At 34.4% G+C, this 22,437-nt stretch overlaps 2 protein-coding genes across 8 annotated transcripts; one reads left to right on the forward strand and one right to left on the reverse strand.

Moving 5' to 3' along the window:
* The first annotated feature begins 10,636 nt into the window (after nucleotides 1-10,636).
* LOC108340101 (transcription repressor OFP6) lies at nucleotides 10,637-12,109 on the forward strand. The gene has a single exon (XM_017577327.2). The coding sequence runs from the start codon at nucleotides 11,003-11,005 to the stop codon at nucleotides 11,558-11,560; it is 558 nt and encodes a 185-aa protein (XP_017432816.1). The 5' UTR covers nucleotides 10,637-11,002; the 3' UTR covers nucleotides 11,561-12,109.
* A 6,656-nt stretch (nucleotides 12,110-18,765) lies between these two features.
* LOC108338889 (probable CCR4-associated factor 1 homolog 9) lies at nucleotides 18,766-21,487 on the reverse strand. 7 transcript variants are annotated; one of them, XM_052877595.1, is made up of 4 exons: nucleotides 20,411-21,486; nucleotides 20,238-20,302; nucleotides 19,889-19,971; nucleotides 18,766-19,134 (listed from the first exon to the last, which is right to left on the reverse strand). In XM_052877595.1, the coding sequence occupies exons 1-4, from the start codon at nucleotides 21,216-21,218 to the stop codon at nucleotides 19,095-19,097; spliced, it is 996 nt and encodes a 331-aa protein (XP_052733555.1). In that variant the 5' UTR covers nucleotides 21,219-21,486; the 3' UTR covers nucleotides 18,766-19,094. The 7 variants fall into 7 exon arrangements, with proteins under 7 accessions (XP_052733555.1, XP_052733556.1, XP_052733558.1 ...); XM_052877596.1 differs by having other exon boundaries at nucleotides 18,766-19,121; nucleotides 20,411-21,485; XM_052877594.1 differs by lacking the exon at nucleotides 18,766-19,134 and adding an exon at nucleotides 19,161-19,736 and having other exon boundaries at nucleotides 20,411-21,487.
* Between the last annotated feature and the right edge of the window lie 950 nt (nucleotides 21,488-22,437).

Genomic DNA, 22,437 nt, shown 5'->3' on the forward strand with positions numbered 1-22,437 from the left:
TTACTGCATTGTTGACTGTATGAGAAACTGGAATGAGATTGTGTTTGATGAGTTGGTTGATGATGAAATATGATATGTTGTTTAAAAGTATTGATGATTAATGAAAGACATGAAATGGGTAGGGATGTTGTCGAGAGTCAGTATTGACCATTCAATTATACCAACGTTCGTTCTCAGTAGCGTTCGTTCTTAATAAGTTTTGGTATTAGACCAGCGCTCGTTCGATATAGTGTTCGGTTTTCTTGTAGACTCGGTTGGAACTGGATTCTTTCATTTGGAGAGAATTCTAGTTGAAAACTAGCGTTTTCGTTTCGTTTTGTAATATTTGTACTTAAGCATTCAACCAAGGATATTCGTTCCTTGGTATTTGATTATAAACTTCAGTATATCTATATGTATATTTCGTTCGTTCTTGAACATTAGTTAAATGATATCTTATATTTATCAAGCCTTTATTCTATAAATTAAGTAGTGTTCGGTCTTACACCAAGCGCTCGTACTAAGTAGTGCTCGGTTGATAATGCTAAATTATACCATATTTTAAGCATCATTTTAGTGGCAAAATCAACTCCTTTCTTACTTATAACTTGCTTAATCCTCTCGTTTTGCCTTGTTTTCTAAATAATTGTGTTTTTGGCTACTTTGATGTACTTTCATCAATAATCCCTTATTTTGTAGCTAAAAATGAGCTTGGAAGACTCTCCAACAAACTATAGAACTGGACCAAGAAATTAGCACGAAGAAATGCCATCAACAGTGCAAGAACGCTCGTCCCAGGAGAGCGGACGCTCGCCCAGAAGGCAGAAGAGCGGACGCTCGTCCAGGAGCTGGAGGACGTTCGTCCCAGATTGAGGACGCTCGTCCAGTCAAGCGGACGTTCGTCCAAGGAAGGAGGACGCTCGTCCCAGGACAGTGGACGTTCGTCCAGGCAGGAGGACGCTCGTCCCAGAAGCGGGCGCTCGTCCAAGAGAGGGGGACGTTCGTCCAGAGGAGAGGACGTTCGTCCCAGGCAGAGGGCGCTCGTCCAGAACGCTCGTCCAGGAAGGAGGACGCTCGGCCAGATTGAAGGACGTTCGTCCAAATGCGAGAGGCTCGCGCTCGGGCGCGATAACAGAGGGGCGCCCGGGCGCGACTTTTCGCCAGTTATTGAATTTTTACGAGAGCTTCGCGCCCGGGCGCGACTGACAGAGGGCGCTCGGGCGCGATTTTTACTGATGTGGCAGACAACTTATTTAACCCAGAAACGCGAAGGGTTTGAGGTCTTTGGTTATTTGGAGGCGCGATTTCACTCAGAGGAGAGCTTGGAGGGCTGCTAGGGTTCGTGGGAACACTCCCTTCTTCCTCTTAGGTTCTTCATCTTCTTCCATGGCCATTTTGTAAGCTTTAGGGTTCTCCATGGAAATGGAGAACCAAACCCATCTTGTTGGGATTAGTTGTAGCCTTTGAATTCTTGTGTAATTGTTGAATGATTTGATTATATATATGCCTTTTCTATCAATTGCTAGTATTCTTGTTTCCAATCTTAAAGCTTGCATGTAATGGGAACGTTCATGACTTGATTTTGGGGTTTTATGGATTATGGGAACGTAAGATGAAATCTTGAACTGAAATAAGAGTCCTTGTGGGTCATTGATTCTAGGAATGGAAGATGATTCACATGTTGTCTTAGATCCCAGCTCTTTAATGCGGGTTTTGCTTGTTAGATTGCCAAGGAATTGGGGTTTGATAAGGAAAACCTAGGCTCTTTCACCTAAGGAATTAGGGCTAGAGTGTTTTAGTGGATTGACTTTAGTAAATTGATAGAGAGGAGATGAAATTGGTTATACACAAGAGTGCATTGGTGAAAACTAATCTTAACAATGTCATTTCATACCATTTCTTGTCTTTTCCATTTCCAAGTGCCTTCAATACCAAAGTCCAACCTTGTAATTATGTATGAATTTACGTTTCTGCACTGGTTTTGTAAATTGATGTTATGTTATTGAGTCTATATGAGTTGTTAATCGCACAATTCTCTAGTATTACGAGTCTCTTGGGAAAACGATACCCGGTCTTACCGGTTTATTACTTGAACGATTCGGTGCACTTGCCGAAATCGAGCCCAACAAGTATTTTTTGAGCTAACAAGTTTTTAGCGCCGTTGCCAAGGATTTGGGGATTGAACCCGAGTCCTAGCAACGGCTAACAAGTTAAATTGGGCCACATCATCGGTCTTACACCAAGTGCTCGTACTAAGTAAGTGTTCGGTCTTACACCAGGCGCTAGTTCTCATTTCCGTAATCAATCTTTATAATAAGAGCGTTCGTCCAAACTCAATAGTGTTCACTCTCTACAGTGCCGGGTCTTCGACTGACATTCGGTTTACTTGATGTTTAACTCATTAAGAAGCTAAGTATTTATTGGCGTTCGGTTTCTTCATATGATTCCGTCAAGTGCTATTATTTGATGTCCTACAGTATCTGTCTTAATTGGTTTCGGCCCAGAGTCTTAGTACTCGGCCTAGGCTTTACGGTGTTCGGTTTGAAATCTCAAGAGTCAGTTCATTAAATTGGCTCACTTGGAAAATAACGTTCGATTCTATTGGCCTTTGAGAAGTATTATTGTATTCGGTCCCTTTCACAACAAGTGAGTAACTCTCTCGATTTGATTAGTTTTGAGTTGGAGACATCTCGGTCTCACTCCAAATTTTCCGTCTCGTTCTGGGTTAAAAACTAACGTTCGGTATTTGGTATCCTACGGGATCTTTATTCAAATTGGTTAAGTTGAAGTTTTAATGATGAAAGATGATGGAATATGATATGGATGAAATAACTTTGATTATGAAAGAGTATTCCGGGGAGGAATATCTCATGAATGGATATTGGAATTGGTAAAGTATGAATGTGGGCACGCTAAGCTGGCGGTTCATCCTGATATTCCGTGATTACTCGTTCTCACGTAGAGAAGGGTAAGTCATGTGTGGGAATGGTAGGAGGTCCTAATCCTTATGGTTAATTTGGACAGATAGGACTAACCTCGGGTGGCACCTGTTGAGGGTATCCCAGTTACTGCATCACCCGGGTGCACGAACGTCGTAGCTACACAGAATTCATACAGTCCGGACCGTCAGAGTCTAGTACTAGGCTTTGCATGAAAGAGTTAATGATTTATCTGGTTTAATTGATTTTATGAATTATGCTGATACATGAATTAAATTACATAAGCTTACCCTATTTTCCTGTCTTGTCCGTTTTGTACGTTCGGTCGTTTGTTCTGTCGCAATAATCATCCGTGTGGATGTGAGTAGAAGGAGAAGAGCTGCTGGAAGAAGCGCTGGAAGAAGAAAGTTTGGTCGAGGTAGAAGTTAAGACCGAACAGTAGAACCGTTCGGTCAATAGTTAGTTTATTTGTACGATGACCGTTCGATCATCTTTTACCTTCTTCTTTTGTATGACCGTTCGGTATAGGTCTTTTGTAAACCGTTCGGTCTAGATTGTTTATTTGTACAATTTTAACTTTCTCGTTATTCTGTAAGGTCGTTCGGCCATAAGCGTACGTCCTATCTTTTGTAAGACTGATATGTAGTATTATTAACATGTGATTATTTTATTATATAATTTTATACTGTATTTTTGGGATGTTACAATATGTTATATGTTTACTTAGTTTCTCAATTTTTAAATTTCTTGACATAAAATCGAGCTTATTCAAACTACTTAATGTTCGAATAATATATGGGCATTCAATATATTGACATCTCAACATAATATTTTATAGAGTCACTCAATTATTTAGTATCATAATATAACTTGATAACATTCTACAATATTATTCAAACATTAACACTTCGGCATAACTTATGAAAACATTCTATATCGTAATACAAACTCTTTTCTTGACATAAAGACATTCTCAAAACTATTCCACTGGTTAAGAATGTTCCAAATGTTGGGAAACAGCGGTACTTGTTCCCTCCTCTGTGAACCCCAAAATGGGCACTATGCGGAAGCGTAAAATGAAAGTTTAGACGTAGGGAAAAATAACACCTGAAATTTTAACGTGGAAAATCCTCTCGGAAAAAACCACGGGACCTAGTCCAGAAAAATATCTCCACTATGAAAGTAGGATTACAGTGTTTCTCTCACTCTCTGAGGATCTCTCAATAAATATCTCACCCTCTCGGATGGTACACAAAACTCTCAGTTTTTCACACTCACAGTATCTTCTATTGTACTGTGTCTACACCTCTCGGTATTTCTCTCACACACAAAAAAACTCTATTTCTCTCCTTCACCGTGGCTCTCTTTTCTTCACGGTGGTATTCTCCTTCTTTGTGTTGGTGTGTGGCTTCACTTCTTGCTTCTCAATTTATGGAAAAAGAAAGTGCAAGAGTCCAAGAATGAAGGTTGTGGCTTGGAGCATTTTACGGAAGATTAGCAATGAGTGAGTGGTGCTTTTGGTTGGTTGCAGACAAAACTTTCCACCATTTTTGTTTTATTCAACAAAACTCCCCCATAAAACAAAAAAAATGGGGCTTCCATCCCGTCTTCGTATCTTGACTTAGTTGGAAGGTACCACGACACCAACACCTTGACAACAATCTTCAACCTTCTTGGTTGGTACTGATTTAGTCATCATGTCAGACCAATTCAAGTCTGTATGGATTTTCTCTATCTTCAATTTCTTCTCATCCAGCGCTTCTCGTATCCAATGATACCGCACGTCGATATGCTTCGAGCGTGAATGGAACATGGGGTTCTTGGTTAGATGGATGGTACTTTGATTATCACAATTCACCACATAATCATCTTGATCATGTCCTAATTCACTTAGGAAATTCTTCATCCATAGCATCTCTTTAGAGGCTTCAGTCACCGCTACATACTCTGCTTCAGCAGTAGACAATGTCACACATTTTTGTAGCTTTGACTGCCAAGAAACAGCTCCCCCTGCAAAAGTAATCAGATAACCTGATGTTGACTTCCTTGAATCGACATCTCCAGCCATGTCTGAGTCTGAATATCCGATTAGCTTTAGATTTCCATTGCCAAAACACAAGCTTCTTTTGGCAGATCCTCTTAGATACCTCAGTATCCACTTAACAGCTTCCCAATGCTCCTTTCCTGGATTTGACAGGAATCTGCTCACAACTCCTATAGCATAGCCAATATCTGGCCTTGTACAAACCATTGCATACATAAGGCTACCCACGACAGAAGAGTAGGGTACCTTGCTCATTTCTTCTTTTTCTTCTTCATTCTTTGGACATTGCGACTTGCTAAGTTTGAAATGTCCAGCAATTGGAACACGAGCAGATTTGGCATTGTGCATGTTGAATCTTTTGAGAATCTTCTCAATATAATCTTCTTGAGATATCCATAACATTCTTCTAGAACGATCTCTAGAGATTTTCATTCCAAGTATCTTCTTTACTGCACCCAGGTCTTTCATGGCAAAAGACTTGCTCAATGCCTTCTTGAGAGCAGCTATTTTAATTTTGTCCTTCCCTACAATCAACATATCATCAACATACAAGAGAAGTATGATGGACTCACCATTTTCATAATGCTTCACAAACACACAATGGTCTGCGGAGGTCTTCTTGAAATTATGTTGAATCATGAAGGAATCGAATTTCTTGTACCATTGTCTTGGAGCTTGCTTCAGACCATAGAGACTTTTCTTCAGACGACACACCAAGTGTTCTTTGCCTGGTTCTTCAAAACCCTCTGGTTGCTTCATGTAAATTTCTTCCTCTAAGTCTCCATGTAAGAATGCTGTCTTGACGTCCAGTTGTTCAATCTCCAGGTCTAGTGTTGCTGCCAGACCGAGAATTGCTCTAATGGATGTCATCTTCACTACTGGTGAAAATATTTCGTCAAAATCTATTCCTTTCTTCTGGTTGCACCCCTTCACGACAATTCGTGCTTTGTACCTTGGGCTTGGGTTATTCTCTTCATTCTTGAGCTTGAACACCCATTTGTTCTGCAATGCTCTCCTTTCTTTTGGTAATTCTACCAAATCATAAGTCTGATTTTCCTTTAAGGATTGCATCTCTTCTTCCATGGCTTGCAACCATTTGCCTTTGTCTTCCGTCTCCATTGCTTCTACAAAGCTTTGAGGTTCACTTTCATCAGTAAAATTAACATATTCATCTGAAAAATACCTTCTTGACGGTTGCTTCTGTCTTGTTGATCGTCTCAATTGGGGTTCTTGTTGCGGAGCATCCTCAATTGGTTGATCTTCTTCCGTCAGATTAGGTTGATCTGTTTCTTCAGCGATTTCATCAAGTTGTAACTCTGGTTCGGCTTGATGAGTCTCTCCCCCTAAGTTGTTCATCACAATAGGGCTTTGATCACTTATCAGCTTAAGTGTTGGTTTCTCCACTTTCTTGATGTCTTGGATTGTCTGATCTTCAAAGAACACCACATCTCTGCTTCGAACAATCTTTCTGTTTGCAGGATCCCATAATCTGAAACCAAATTCATCTCTTGGAGAACCAAGGTATATGCACTCTTTCGCCTTAGCATCGAGCTTTGCTCTTTCATCTTTCGGAATGTGAACTGATGCCTTACATCCGAAGACTCTCAAGTTGCGATATGAGGCCTTTTTACCAGACCATACTTCTTCTGGGATCTTACCATTCAATGGTCTTGATGGTGATAAGTTGATCAATTGAGTTGCTGTTAGCACTGCCTCCCCCCAGAATGTCTTGGGAAGTTTTGCGTGAGACAACATGCTTTTGACCTTCTCGGCAATTGTTCTGTTGAATCTTTCAGCTACACCGTTCATTTGAGGTGTTTTGGGAGGTACTTTCTCATGTCTGATCCCATGAGTCTTGCAATAGTGCTCGAATGGACCTCTGTACTCTCCACCATTATCACTTCTCAAGCATTTCAACTTTCTACCAGTTTCACGTTCAACAGAGGCGTGAAACTCCTTGAAGATTCGTAGAACTTCGTCTTTTCTTTTCAATGGATAGACCCACAATCTTCTAGAGTGGTCATCAATGAAGGTAACAAAATATTGAGCACCACCAAGGGACCTTTCGGATGTTGAACAGACATCTGAATACACAAGATCCAAAATATGCTCTTTTCTTCTTCCATTTTCAGATCTACGGAAGGACACTCTACGCTGCTTACCTGCTAGGCAGTCTTCACATAATTCAAGTGGTTGTCCTTTTATACTTTGGAGATGATCTTTTGCGAGGATCTCTAATCCCTTCTCGCTCATGTGGCCTAGTCTTTTGTGCCACAACTCCTTACTTTCTTCTTGAGCAACATTCGTCTCTCCTTTGTATATTTTTCCTTGCATGCAGTACAAGGAGCCTTCCTTCTTGCCTCGAGCAACAATCATGCTTCCTTGACAGAGTTTCCATCTTCCATCGCTGAATTGGTTGTTCATTCCAGCATCATCTAGCTTACCGACTGAGATAAGGTTTAGACGTATCTCTGGTACATGTCTTACCTCCTTCAGCACAAGTTTGTTTCCATTTTGTGTCGTCAAAGTCACTTCTCCTATGCCCACAATTTTGCTTGTGACATGATTATCCATCTTCACTGTTCCAAAATCTCCTTTTTGATAGGATGAGAAGAATCCCTCATGAGGAGTAACATGGAAAGATGCTCCGGTATCTACTATCCAAGTGCAGTCATCAAAAGCAATATTTAGATAGTTTACCTCAGTGATAAGGAACACATTCTCATCATTTGATACCACCGCTGTTGTAGTCTTTTCCTCCAACTTCTTTTTGGGATCTACCACATCAGGGTGTACAGTTCCATTCTTCTGATCTCTTTTCAGGAATCTACATTCTTGCTTCTTGTGACCATCTTTTCCACAATAGAAGCATGTCAGACCTTTGGAACGAGACTTGAATCTTCCTCGTGACTTTTCACGTTTTACTTTGCTTCTGTTTTCACTCCTTCCTCTATTCTCAACAACATTGGCTTCTGAGTGACTACTCGATCCCCTTTCTTTCCTTCTGGATTCTTCATTCAGTAAACTGTCTGTGATGTTATCCAGACTGAGCTTTCCATCTGGTGCTGAGTTACTGAGAGTGACCACCAACGTGTCCCAACTCTCCGGTAGAGAACTAAGGAGTAAAAGAGCTTGTAACTCGTCATCAATATTCATATCCGCCTTCATTAGTTGGTTCACAATACCTTTGAAGGTGTTGAGATGCTCGATCATATTCTGGTCGTCAGAATACTCCAACTTTACGAGTCGCCTGACTAGGTGAGCTTTATTTCTGGGAGTCTTCTTTTGAATCATTGATTCAAGCTTTGTCCATAACTCATACGCATTGGTATAAGTCGATACATGCTCAAAGAGACTTCTGTCGATGTATTTCCGAATCATAGCCACTGTTTTACGATTCAGAATCTCCCAATCTTTTTCAGCCTTCCCTTCCGGAATTTCCGGATTTGTGATCGGCTCATACAAATCCTTGCAGTATAGATGATCTTCCATCATCGGCTTCCAGTAGGAGTAATTATCCGCAGTTAGCTTGAACATGTCTCCTTCCATCTTGAGTTTCACAGGACTGTGACTTTTTCGAACCGGTAGCTCTGATACCACTGTTGGGAAACAGCGGTACTTGTTCCCTCCTCTGTGAACCCCAAAATGGGCACTATGCGGAAGCGTAAAATGAAAGTTTAGACGTAGGGAAAAATAACACCTGAAATTTTAACGTGGAAAATCCTCTCGGAAAAAACCACGGGACCTAGTCCAGAAAAATATCTCCACTATGAAAGTAGGATTACAGTGTTTCTCTCACTCTCTGAGGATCTCTCAATAAATATCTCACCCTCTCGGATGGTACACAAAACTCTCAGTTTTTCACACTCACAGTATCTTCTATTGTACTGTGTCTACACCTCTCGGTATTTCTCTCACACACAAAAAAACTCTATTTCTCTCCTTCACCGTGGCTCTCTTTTCTTCACGGTGGTATTCTCCTTCTTTGTGTTGGTGTGTGGCTTCACTTCTTGCTTCTCAATTTATGGAAAAAGAAAGTGCAAGAGTCCAAGAATGAAGGTTGTGGCTTGGAGCATTTTACGGAAGATTAGCAATGAGTGAGTGGTGCTTTTGGTTGGTGGCAGACAAAACTTTCCACCATTTTTGTTTTATTCAACACCAAATACATTCACAATCTCACGAATACGGTCACACTTTCAACCAACACTTAACTAAACTAAATAGGAATTAGATACAAAGCAAAAGTCTAAATCATGATTAAGTCATGATTGAACCCTCATTAATCACCTAAAATGTAATAGTTCATTAAGAGGGTAAACTTTTTTTTTTCTAATACAATATAGATTACCTTTCCAAAAAAGAAATACTTATACAATATTGAGTTGAACGTCGAATTGCTTTTATAATTATTCTCACTACTCGAGACAACCAAGAGAAGAAATAAAAGACTAGAGGTATACGTTCTCTCTGTACTGAAAACCAAAGACAAAGGTGAAGACAATAAAAAAAAACTTCAACTTACTGATTATAGAGAACTCAATCAACTTTATAAGAACACATGATTATAGCGTACTTATTTCTTATTTTATTTAGACAATATTTTATCATGTTTTTTAAATGCTATAACCTAAACAAACTAAAGTCATTACTAATATTTTGTATATTTTCAGGGTAAGGATTATAAAAAATAGAATTTAATTTGATATAATTAAATGGAAATAAAAATATCAAATTACATTATAAAAAATATTTGAAACAATAAATAAAGGGAAAAATAGAAACTATTTTTAGAGATTTTTGTAGTTTATTGAAGTGTAGGGATTATCCTGGAACTATTTCCTTTTAATTCCTAAATGTCAATAATTTAAAAAGAATAAATTTTCTCTTTCTCTAATATTTTTGTTTAGTTTTCATGAAAAAAACTTAGTTTGGTTGTTAATGATTTAGTTGGGAAAAGATTTTGGAGTACTATCAAAGTTTAAAGTTTCTAAGCATGGTTATGTTATATCTCATTTATTACTTTGGGGATTGTATTCTACTTTTTCACAAAAGTTACAGCTAAACAAATTAAACTCTTTGCTAATACTTTTAGCAGGAATCTAGGTTGAAGATTAATTTGTCTAAATCCAGAGCTATGTTCTCTTTTAGTCGCCTTCCGAGATAGAAGAAAGTATTGCCTTGCTACATCTAAATCTCTGTATAAATTGTTATTTTTACTTATTTTCCAAAAGTAATATATACGAAAACACAGTCCTACAATGCAATATATATTTACCAATTAATTAATCAAATAGCTCACTTTTCTTCGTTGAAGCTATTCAAGTAAGTTATTACTAACTTATTTTCTATTTAACAAACCATTAGCGTATTTTTATGCTCCACAACATCAGACAAGACAAAAAGACAAAACTTGAGCGGCAAAAAAACAGAGAAGAAAACATATTGGAAGAAACCTGTTTTGTTTCCTTAGAAGACAACTTTATTAACAAAAGAGTATTCCTTTTAAGTATAAGGTAATTTTCCTACTTTTATTACGCAACAAGTTTTTTGTAAATTCAACAACGTAAGGACGGCACCATTACCATTTCAAAATTTAGACTTCGCTGTTCTGTTCTGTTGTTGAATTATCAAAGTGTAGCCATTGTTGAAAATATTTAACAACTTTCATCAAATGATTAAACTCCTATTCTCTAACGTCAAGTCAAAATACCTTCATAAACCCCTTCTTTAAACTCCACCACCATTTTTTCACCAAACATTTCAGAAAGAGACTCACCTTCCTCTCCAAGGACACCAATTTAATTCACCACTTTATCTACTTTGTACCACTCTTTGCTAACTCTCAGCACAAAGTTAGTTTGAAAAGGAATCCTACCAACACCTCATTTACCTTGGACTATCCAACTTAACTTATTTCCACTTTTGTCCATTCTCATACCTTAAACAAAGCAAAAACAGAGTCCTCTGTTACACTCTGTTTTCTTTTCTCCCTCTATATATTCTACCCCTCTTTCCTTCCGTTAACTAACTTTCCAGGTTCATGTCTTCCACAAAGAAAAGTCTTCTCAGAACTGTGTTCACAGCAAACGGAAGCTGTGGTTGCAGCAAATCAAAATCCTCCGAAGTTCATGAACCAACCCCAATACCCAAAGCCTCCAACAACACTCACCAAAAACCAAACAACCTCAGCAGCATGGCCTCTTCCACCACTTCAATGGAACACGTAGATGAAGAAGAGTTCACCTCCACCACAGTATCAGAATCCGAGACTTTTCATGATCCCAACAACAACAACGTTGCACTCAAACGAAGCCCTCTTGTCGACAGTGTGGCCATCGAGAAGGACTCTTCCAACCCGTATCATGATTTCAGACACTCCATGCTCCAAATGATCTTTGAGAAAGAGATCGAGTCGGAGGAAGATCTTCAAGATCTTCTGCAGTGCTTTCTTCACCTGAATGCACCGTGTCACCACCACGTCATCGTGAAAGCCTTCGACGCCATCTGCGAAGAAGCTTTTCCTCGCAAGGTTGGTACCACTCCGGCTGCGTCCGAACCTTCCCCCTCTCGCCGGAGCCCTCTTCGAAAGAGCAAGTGATCATGGCCATACCAGAGTGAGAAAGATAAAACGTAGATGACAGATTAAAAGTTATTTAATGATTACAAAACACGTTTGGATTCAAAACCAGAACTGTTTCTGAAAGTTACTCTCGTAAACAGTTTCCACTTTGTATCCAATAGTTGCTTAAGAAAGTTACATGATTTGTGATTTGATCGCAACCTTTTATGATTTGATTCTTGTCAGTTGTTCATGCTTATGTTATATTGTTTTTATCGGTGGTGTCTGTGGAGGTTGTTTGTGGTTGCACGAGCAGTCGTTCATGGCAATGGAAGCTTACGCTAGATAGGGCACACATGTGTCTAGGCCATGTGCAGGCATTGAATTCACACGTGGGATGAAGATGCATGTAAACATCATGGTTTTAATTTGGCTCCTTCTTCATTCTTTAATTAGTAATGCACGAAATTAGTATGTGGGGTTCAAGTTCGGGACTTGGTTGATGGGCATGAAAAGCTGGAGGAGCTTCAGAATCGCAGGTGGTTGTATTTAAAACAGATATTTTCTTTCTATTAAATCAAATCATATTAATATATATACTTATATTTATAATTTAAGAAATTAAAGCATGGATTCAAAAGTTTCACGTTGGGAACGTATTTCTTAGGTCTTTTATTGTTAACAATAAAACTTGATTATTATAGATTATAATTGTGGTAGTTATCATTAAAAAGTAAATAATAGTTGGTTAAAGTATCTAATCTAATAGGGTAAGAGGATGTGTTTGATGGTTTAAAAAGGGAAGGTGTTTATTATAATTTGGTAGCTGCTGCTACAAATGGCGAAACTTAACTAACACTGTACCTTTAATTTGATCTTTGGAGGGAAGAAAGCATTATTAGCAGATGGGTTGATTCGATTAGGACAACGTTTCTCATCCAACAAGAACGCTCATCATATTAATTAATTAACCGAAGCTTCCTCTTCTCTTCCATCTAACACTTTTCTCAAACTTGGACTCTCAAATCTCATCAATATCAAATTTTATATTTCATTTGACATCTGGAAAAATTGAACTATTAGTTTTCACACTGTGAATCTCTAAAAGTACCATGATATATTTCACTAAGAAATAATTTTGTTGGAACGTGTAATATACTAGACATTGTAAAATCTCCTTAAAATTCAGGATAATAACTCTATTTTTTTAGTTATATATATATATATATATAAATTTTAGTTTTCTAAAAATTTTCTTGTGAGTTTACTTTTTTTTATCAACATTGATCATTAGTTTTGATATTACTAATGAGTTTTATAAATAAGAAGATACAACACCAATAAAATTTTAGTATAATTAAAAAAAATGACATTACAGTTCAAAATTTATATATAATAAATTTATGAGTTTAATTTATAACATTCTTACTTTTCTTTTTTATATCAAATGTAAGACTTAAAATACTTGAATTTTTATAAGTAAAAAGATAGACATAATGTATTAATGGAAGAAATTATAAGTTTTCAAAGAAAAACTATGAAAATACGAGTTTTTTTTCAGCAAAAAAAAAAAACAGTTCTCTTATATTTTATCCATAAAATTTAAAGTGAAATATACTTCATATGAATCATTCATTTAATGACGAATTATAAGATAATTTTTTTAATATTATTTTTTGTATTTGTTTCTAGCATCGTAATTTTAATTCAATTTTGATATAATTTCATCTTGAAAGTATTTTGTTGGGATAAAAGAGGATTTTAAATATAATTATTATTGCTAGCCTAAATATAGGTGAAATATTACATGTATGTACACATTTTTAAATATTTATAAATTATTTAAATTTTAAAAATAATAATTAAAAGATTAATATAAGAATTTAGAAAATGGAATATTAGAATTGATAGATGTTTTAAAATAATGAGACCGAATATTTTAATATTAAAATAATTTAATAATATAAATAGAATTTCATAAACACATCTCATTATTTAAAACACTCATTAGTTCTCTAAAACTCATTCTCTGAGTTCTTTTCCTTTTCTCTAAGATTTTTAACTCCTAAGACATTTGTTCGACGATCAGGAGGTGTCTAGGAGATCACGATAATGAATTCTCCATTCTCTACCGATCATTCTTTCCTATACAATAAGTTTGTTTCTGTTCCTTTTCTTTAGTTTTAGTTTACGATACATGCACAAATGATTATTCGCATGTGTCAGTTTATCTCTTTATCTAGTTGCTTGTCGATCAATGGTTTTATTAGCATACCCTAATCATGATTCCTTTGTTTATAGGCATAGTTAATGTCCTTTGATCTATGAGAGCTATTTGGGGTTCTTTAAGGTCTTTTGGTCTTCTAACAGCTAAGAGAAACTAATATTGTCCTTAATTTCATATTATGATGCATGACTTTGTGTTTGCTATGTTGTGAAGAATAATGTTACATTGATTTGGTTATAATTGAAATGATTATTTTAGTGTTAATTATTTTTTGATGAGTGTGCTTAGTTATTTGATGAATGATGACATCGATGATTTTGATTTAAACTTGAATGAGCTTGTGAATGCTGTTGTTGTAAAGTATAAATGGTAGAAAATTGATGTAGTATTGGGAAGTAGAGATTAAGTTAAGTTGATGTCAATATACAACGTTAATCAATTTTTTTTAATTAATTGTGATCCTTTTTTACAACTCTACGAGACCTGAAAAGTAAAAAAACAACACATTTCAGTTTTTGGTATTTTATAAAGAAATAAGTATGATCGTAGTATCAACAACAAACAACAATAAACAATAACAAACAAGTTCAATCAAACAACAACAACAAACAAGTTCAATCAAACAACAACAACAAACAAGTTCAACAAATAAGTTCTTCAAAACGAAAACGAAAACTAACCTTCAAGAGGTGGATTCGTTGGAATAAAGTGTTGTCACCAGTGACAGAGAGAGCAGAATGCGCCTATGAAGAATAAGAGCACAAAAATAATCGGTAAAAAAAACGAAAATCATACATAAAGTAGTTAATTAACATGCATTTGTATCAAATGAAAGAAATATTACATGTGATGGTCGTCAAACTTCGTTCGAGAAAAGTTTGAGAAGAGAAGAGAGTCTCGCGCGCTAAGATAAAGTGAAATGAATTCTCAATCTCCCGCTTAAATTTTTATTGAATTCACTAATCTTTTGACGTCTAACGCTGGGGCATTCGACATTTTATATCCTTTTACGTCGAATTACAATACACGTGACGTTATATGTTATTTTTTTACTAGTGGATGTCTTTCCAATTGATCCAAGGTGGGGTGGGGGTGAAGGAGCGACATAGTTAGCTTTTTGTTAACCAAGTGTAAAGCTTTTCCTTTAGAAATCTTTAATTTTTTTTTGGTAGTTATCCTCTTTGTAACATTTTATTTACTAATTTTACACTATTAAATTTGGATTTATAGTTAGAAAAACAAAAGTGTATATAATTATATATATATAAATAAAATAAATTTTAGTTATTCAAATAAAAATATATTACAAGTAGTATTGTGTAAATAATTTTTTTACTATGAATAATTATTTGAATTAAAAATAGTTAATAAAAAATAAATAATTTTTTTATAATGAGCAATTATTTAAATTAAAAAGTGTAGTTAGGATAAAACTGAAAAATAATTTTTTATTATAAATAATTATTTAAATTAAAAAATTGTAATTAAGAAGATTAAATTGAAAAATTAAAAGAGGACAAAAAAAAGTGTATCTTGTTTATATATATAGTTATAGATTAATCTTCATTTTATTCATGATATTATCCGAACCCGTCTTCGATTTAAAAAAAAAAAAAGTTGACTAAATAAATACAAATATTAATAATATATGATTTTTTTTAATTAAAATAAAAACAAAAATAAATATATTTACATGTTCTCATATGCATTCTACTACTTATCTCTTCTTTAAATAATTAAATGAGTTAAAGTTCCTCAATCCCTTGGTGTGTGGCTCCCACACAACCTATTCCTCACCATCACACTATACAACCATTGTCTCAAGTCATTCCATTTCCAGCATACCAACTAATGGAACCGGCGGCTTTTTTCTTTTCCTATTTCCCATCTAGTCATGGAGAGCTTGAAATGCGGAGAATTTTCCAAAAATGGGGAAAGGTACAAGATATTTTCATTGCTAGGAGATTAAACCAGAGAGGCCAGCGGTTTGACTTTGTGAGATACTACAGAGTTCCAAATCCAGCAGCTCTACAAAAGCAATTCGAAGGACGGGTGGAGTAAACACAGCAAGCGAAACAGATGCAGAAATTAGAGTATCGCTGAAAAGGAAACCGCAGAAATATACCAAAGTGTGGCAGAGGATACACAATCAAACATAAGCACAAGCAGTGAAGGGTGGAGTAACTAATGAAGATATGGATATACAAGTGTCGGAGGAGGAGAAAAAAATCACTTTAACGTAGTTATATTACTGTAAATGTTAGTCTGGAAATTAGAGGTATATTGTTTAATGTTTTTACATTGAATTGGATCAGAAAATTCAAATGATCCAATTAGGGAAGTCTTATATTTCATTTAATCAATTTCATCACTTTTTACAAATTAAATTTATTTTGTTTACAAATTAATAATTTTCATTACTTCAAATTTTTTCGCTTAAATCAGTAAATAATAATAAATAACAAGAATTTTTTTAAACATTTATCACTTTAACGCATTCAACCAACAAAGAGGGGTGAATTGATTTCTTATCTCTTTTAATAATTTTCTCAAGTAAATATAAAAATTTCTTAAAACAAATTAAAGAGTAAGGTTGAGAGAAAATTGTACAGAAATGTTAGAATACCTCTCTTGTTATCCCTAAGAAATGAAACTCACTTCCCCTGTAACCCACAAGGGATGAATATCCTCTCTCAATCTTCACAAACGATGAACACCTCCTTCGAATACTTCACGAAGGATGATAGACTTTCAACTCAACAAAAACAATAACACTCAATCACACCCCCTGTAAAAGTTCTCGCTCTATGCCGACAGCAACGCACTCAATCACACTCCCTGTGAAAGTTCTCGCTCTATGCCAACACGCCAAGTTCTCAAAGTCATAGCACAAGGGTTCAACAAACCCTGTAACACTTATCACCGCATACTGCAAATAAAATTTTCCAAAATACACTTATTTCAATTATGCATTTAATGAATGCACGATAAAAAAAAACTTGCTTAAAAATTCTCATGCTCGTTATGACAAGTCATAATTAATTATTGATAATCAATTATTTATAATTTGAACAAATTTTAAGATAACCTAGATAACCTAAGTGAAACAAAACATAGAATCAAACATAAACTACATCCTATACATCAATCTACTAAATTATAAAAACTTTAATATAAAAACAAGTTTTCATGAAGATCTTCTTGCAACATCATTAAAATTTCTACTCTTCAGTTTAATGCTAACAAATACTTGTTTATCATAATCTAACGTATATTAAAGTTTAAAAGATAAATAATTTATACTAAAATTTAATTATTATTATATTTGTTGCATAATTTGATTTAAGCAGTGTATTATAATTTTTACTAATGTATAAAAAAAATAATTAGAATTAAACAAAAGTAAAAAAGAACATTTAAAATATTTTTAAAAAAATTTTAAAATATATTTTCTAATTTTTTGAACTTTAATTTATTATTATTTACAAACTTAATAAATATTTTAGTTCTAATAAAAAATATTTAATATTCTAATTTAAAATATATACAATTATAATTTTTTTCTAAATATTTCATATTAAAAAAATATCAATTAATAAAACTTTTTAAATATAAAGCAGTGGAGTGACCTAAACTTTCTTATTTAAAATGTCAACAAGCTAAAGACAAATCTCTTGTTCTAAAATATCATTCTAAAAGGCCAATGACTGATTCGACGAGGTGTTTGTTAATGGTTGTGTAAGCTTGACCTTCATATCATTACCTGCTTTGAATCTTCAAAACATGCCATAAAGATTAAGAAGCACGTGAAACTTGGACGCGTTAATAATATATTCAGAATATATTCACTAAAATAAGGTCAAATTATGTCTGGCCGCTATTTAATATACATTATATCCTGCATACACGTTTACTTATTTTATATTTTTTTTATCGTTTTTCAGATTTCGAGGTCCAAACATTCCACACTTTGCTTGATGCCTTTAACTAATTCGATTGATTTAAAAAAAAATTGAATTACATAATATTTTTCAATTTTTATTTTATTAATGACTATGGTTGAAAGTTCTATATATTATAGATAAAAATGAAATTAATTTACAATATATAAACAAATAAATATAAATTTTATTTTATAAATAAATTTTATAAGGTTAAATTTTAAATTAAGTTTAAACTTTTTTAACATGATATTACCATGAACCTTTAGAGTATGTTTTATTAAATTTTGTAGTTTATTAAATCTAATTTTCTATTTATTATATATAAGATCACCAATATTTAGACTTGATATGTATATATGTTGATGTAAAAAATTATGTAGAAAATTTTATATTTAATTAAAGATAAAACTAATTGATTGAATTAAACTTAAAATCTTTTTCTTAACAATTATTTTAAAAAGTATAATATACTAATTTTTTTCTTAATTAATATCTTGAAAGTATAATGATTGAAAATTCTACGTGGATATAGATGAAACAAATTTATAATAAACATTATAATCACGTATTAAATTAAATTTAAAATCTATTTTTTAATATAACATCAAAACTTTGTTTCATTTTCAGACTATTATCATTGATGTTTAATCTCAGACTCCATGTATATACACCATTAAGTCTATTGGATCTATTAAAACAAAGTCAATATACATTGTATAAATAACAGGTGCAAACATCATATCAGAAATCGATTTGATAAAATTGAAATTAAACTTAATTTACTTCTTGACTACTATTTTGAAAATATAATGTACTTAATTTTTTTTTTAGTTAATATCTTGAAATATAATATACTTTCGATATGGGGTTTCAGGTTACTAGTATTTAGGCTATGATAATTAAAACTGAATCTCTGTTACATCGATACTGATATGAGCGTTTTTGTTTAAACAAATATGTTTTTGACGTGCAATAAATAACTGAATTTCTGTTTCTATACAAATAAGTTCAATTCTTCCAAGGCACAACTTTTTCTATCTCGAATACATTCCTTTTCAAAGTGCTAAATAAAATGATTTTGGAAAAACTTGATTGAATCTTGTAGCCAAATTGTCAAACTTTGTATGTGAAAATACACGAGAACAAGAGAGGACACAAAGTTTCAACGTATTGGTGTGAAACAGGGCAAAAAAATACATACACCTAACCAATTTGACCACAAACTCATGATGGTCTGAATAGAAACTATGATTCATTTCCCCTGTCATGAACAACAAATATAAGCATCAAAAAATGGAAGAACAATACCTTTTCGCACCATTCCTTAAGCATATCTTTTACTTCTTTAATCCAACAACACAATTAAAGAGAAAATGTCTTCAGAATGACACTGGAAACCAGACTAATCAGTGACTAATTTTTCGAACATCTGCAACAAATATCTGCAGCCAAATCATCGGAGAGAAGATCCAAGAAACCATTATGTGGTATCAGAAAAGGAAGCTAAACTGATAGTACTAAATTTAGAAAATAAAATCCAATTAAAAATAAACCTAAGTTACAAGTTGCAAAGTTCAAGGAAGTAAGTGGTCAAACAACGCAAGCATTAAACAAAAACATATGCATATTATGCCAACTTGTCTCGTATCTGAGTCCATGAAACTAGGAATTCTTTAAAGAAACCTTAAAAGTAACTTCAGAGTCCGCTCCTGCAATCAGCAGATTCTTTGACTCATAAACATAGATTTCCTTAAGATCATACAACAATCACAAGTATATTTTGCTCAGTGCCACAACCATTTGAAATAAGGGGATAATGAAATACACTATTAGAAAGCTGCAGGTGTGAAGAAAACAATCCATACACATAACATATCTTGAAAATAGCGACAAATAATAAACTTTTAATCTAATTTAACTTAACCAATAGCTAAATGTCATACCAGTTTGAACAACCAACATACTACTTTAAAAACATATTATGATGAGTCTGAAAAATGGCATGCTGGTAGAATTTGTTTGCAAGAACTTTAACCAAGAGTTTCTGTAAAATGAATGGAGTTTACCACTATCATTCTACATTCAGAATATTTAACTGTTTACATCTATCAAAGTAATGAGAAGAATTGCATTAAAAATGTAAGAACGTATAAACAAACATAAGCACAATCCACAAATTCAGCACAATCTACTTACAGCCGCAGGAACCCTTGGATTCTGTTAACTCTACTAAGCAACACCAACTCAAAAATATATCTCTGGCAATAGCCAACAGTAGGCTGAAACCAATGAAACAAGTAAAAACAATTTCCATTAGCAGCTGCAGAGTTTTCTTCAGTTTATGTTCTGAAACATCCTAAAAAGTTGAACATAAACTCATTTTCAATCACAATGCTAGTTCCTGCACATGATCATGCTGATAAATGAAAATCAACCCCTTAAAGAATAATAGTATTCACCACTTTGCGTAACACTGTAATTTACTTCATTGTGAAGTTTTCATTGATTGACAACTTCCCACATGCCATTATGCCATTTACAATACCTTGCTTAACACTTTAATTTGCTTAATAGTCAAGCTTGAATTTGCATTAAAGCAGAAAGTTAGACCTTCAACAACAACAAAAAACCAATAAATAATCAATCAATTGAATTTTTATTATTTATGTTTATAATAAATTTTTAATTAACACAGAACTTCTAATCCAAACAACACACCAGCATGTTTTTGGTGTTCATCCTTAACAAAATAAAGATCCACAATCTTCTGGAACGCGTGCCAGGTCAGTAAGCTGTCTGACCCAGCCTGGTGGCACTTCCCTACGGCGCGGTCCACGTTAAGCGTCCGAGCAACCCGATCCAAACCACCGTAGAGTGTATCACAGAACCTCATCATGTGCTTCACATCGTAAACGTTGTCTCCAAAGAACACTTTCACAACGTTTAAAAATTCCTCCAACCGGGTCGGTAAATCCTGTCGGGTAAGGATCTTAACCAAATACCCGAAATCGTAAGCGCTGTGGAAGGTGACCCAGCTCACGGCGTCGTTGCACACGAGTCCTGAAGACATCATCAGCTCCGCGAAGCGAGTTGAGTCAATACCGTTGGTGGTGTTGCGCTCGAAGTCGATCCCCTGGCGGCGGAGAAGTGCGATGGAGTCCGGCGCGTAAGCATCACGCGCCACGTCAAAGTCGCGGAAATTAAACTCCCAGATGAAGCGATTTCCGGCATCGCCAGGGAGGTTGCCGGCTGAGTCAGACAGTGTAAGGCCGACCTGGATGAGGTTGAGCGCGTCAACGTTGGTCTTGAGGAGACGGTAGTGGTCGGCAGGGCGGCGAGTGTGGTGGTTGTAGGGTTTGGTAGGATCAACCTGCGGCCGGAAAATCACTCCAGGAAACTCAGTGTCCATGGAGATAAAAGGGTAGCGATCAATTAACTCTCGGATGAGTTCGAATTCAGATTCTATATTCGATGCCCATACTTCACGTATCACAATTGGATTGAGGTCTTCACTGAACACACCCATATTTCAAGATTTAAACTTTGAGACTGACTAGCTTTGGAAGTTGATTTTGAATTTTGTTATGGTTGATGGGTTTGGAAAAGGGTGTGTGAAGAGTGAGGTTTTATATGAAGAAGGGAGAAGGGTGTGAAGATGTTGCGTGGAAAGTGGTTTTTGGATTAAAGAAAGAAAAGTGTGTGTAAGTTGAGTGTAAGAATGCGTGAATGTGGCGGAAAAGCGTCAAGGTTCAACGCGTGAGAAACCTTGACTGAACAAGGTAACCGATGCTTAGTCAATGCCAGACTCAGTCAGATTAGGCACCTCTTTTCATTATTATTTTCTTCCATCTCCTGTTTGGATTACAGCTAAAAGTCATCATCATCTAAACCCAAATTTCAGCATTTTTTTGGTGTGTTAAAATCTTCTTTTCATCTTTACTCTCAACTTTAACAGATCCCTTCTTTGTTTATTTCTTCTTTTTGTTTTCTTCATCATTTTTTCTCCTCACAATAAATACATTTATAAATTATATTTTATATAAATAATAAATCAATTAATTAAAAGATTAAAAAGTTATTAAGAAATAAACGTTAAACTTAATTTAATCCTACCAAGTTTATAAAATGTAATAAATATATATTTTAAATTCATTAAACAATACATTTAATAAATAACAAATTTTGTTTTCTAACAATAATTAATTTTGATATCATATTAAAAAATTTTGAAAAAAATATGCTCTAAATTTAGTTTATCTTTTAACTTTTATTGTATTTTATATATATACAGTACATAGATTTTATTTTCATTCGTATCATTTCAACAAAAATCCAAAAGTTTGCATCTTCCTAGGCTACAGGGGTGATGGCTATTAGAAACGTGTGATTATGATTAATATTTACTCTATTGATTAAAAAAAGACAAATATTAGGATAAGGGTTTGAGAATATTTTAAAGCATGAGATGGTAAATGAATGAATATGATAATGGGTTTAAGAAGAGATGTATGAATGAGGCTAATCCATGCGCATGCAATTATTGATTGATGAGAGATGGAATCGCAACCTTTTTTTTTTTTTTTTCTATGGGCGGCTCTGGTTTTATCTATATATTTGGCTTCTGTTTCTCTCAAGTTGTCTGAAGCTAATTTTTATAATCAATTAAATACATTAAAAGAAAGTATTCTTTAATGGTATAATATATAGTTTAAGAAAAGTAAAATCTGTTTCATGAGAAGAATATT

Source organism: Vigna angularis, chromosome 5 (genome assembly GCF_016808095.1).
Source record: "Vigna angularis cultivar LongXiaoDou No.4 chromosome 5, ASM1680809v1, whole genome shotgun sequence".
Taxonomy (NCBI): Eukaryota; Viridiplantae; Streptophyta; class Magnoliopsida; order Fabales; family Fabaceae; genus Vigna; species Vigna angularis.

Coding starts and splice junctions, on each gene's coding strand:
- LOC108338889 (XM_052877594.1), bottom strand. CDS start 21,218: ATGGGTGTGTTCAGTGAAGACCTCAATCCAATTGTGATACGTGAAGTA. Junction 20,303..20,410: donor TGAACACCAAAAACATGCTG/GTGTGTTGTTTG, acceptor TTGTTGTTGAAG/GTCTAACTTTCTGCTTTAAT. Junction 19,972..20,237: donor AAATTAAAGTGTTAAGCAAG/GTATTGTAAATG, acceptor CATTGGTTTCAG/CCTACTGTTGGCTATTGCCA.
- LOC108340101 (XM_017577327.2), top strand. CDS start 11,003: ATGTCTTCCACAAAGAAAAGTCTTCTCAGAACTGTGTTCACAGCAAAC.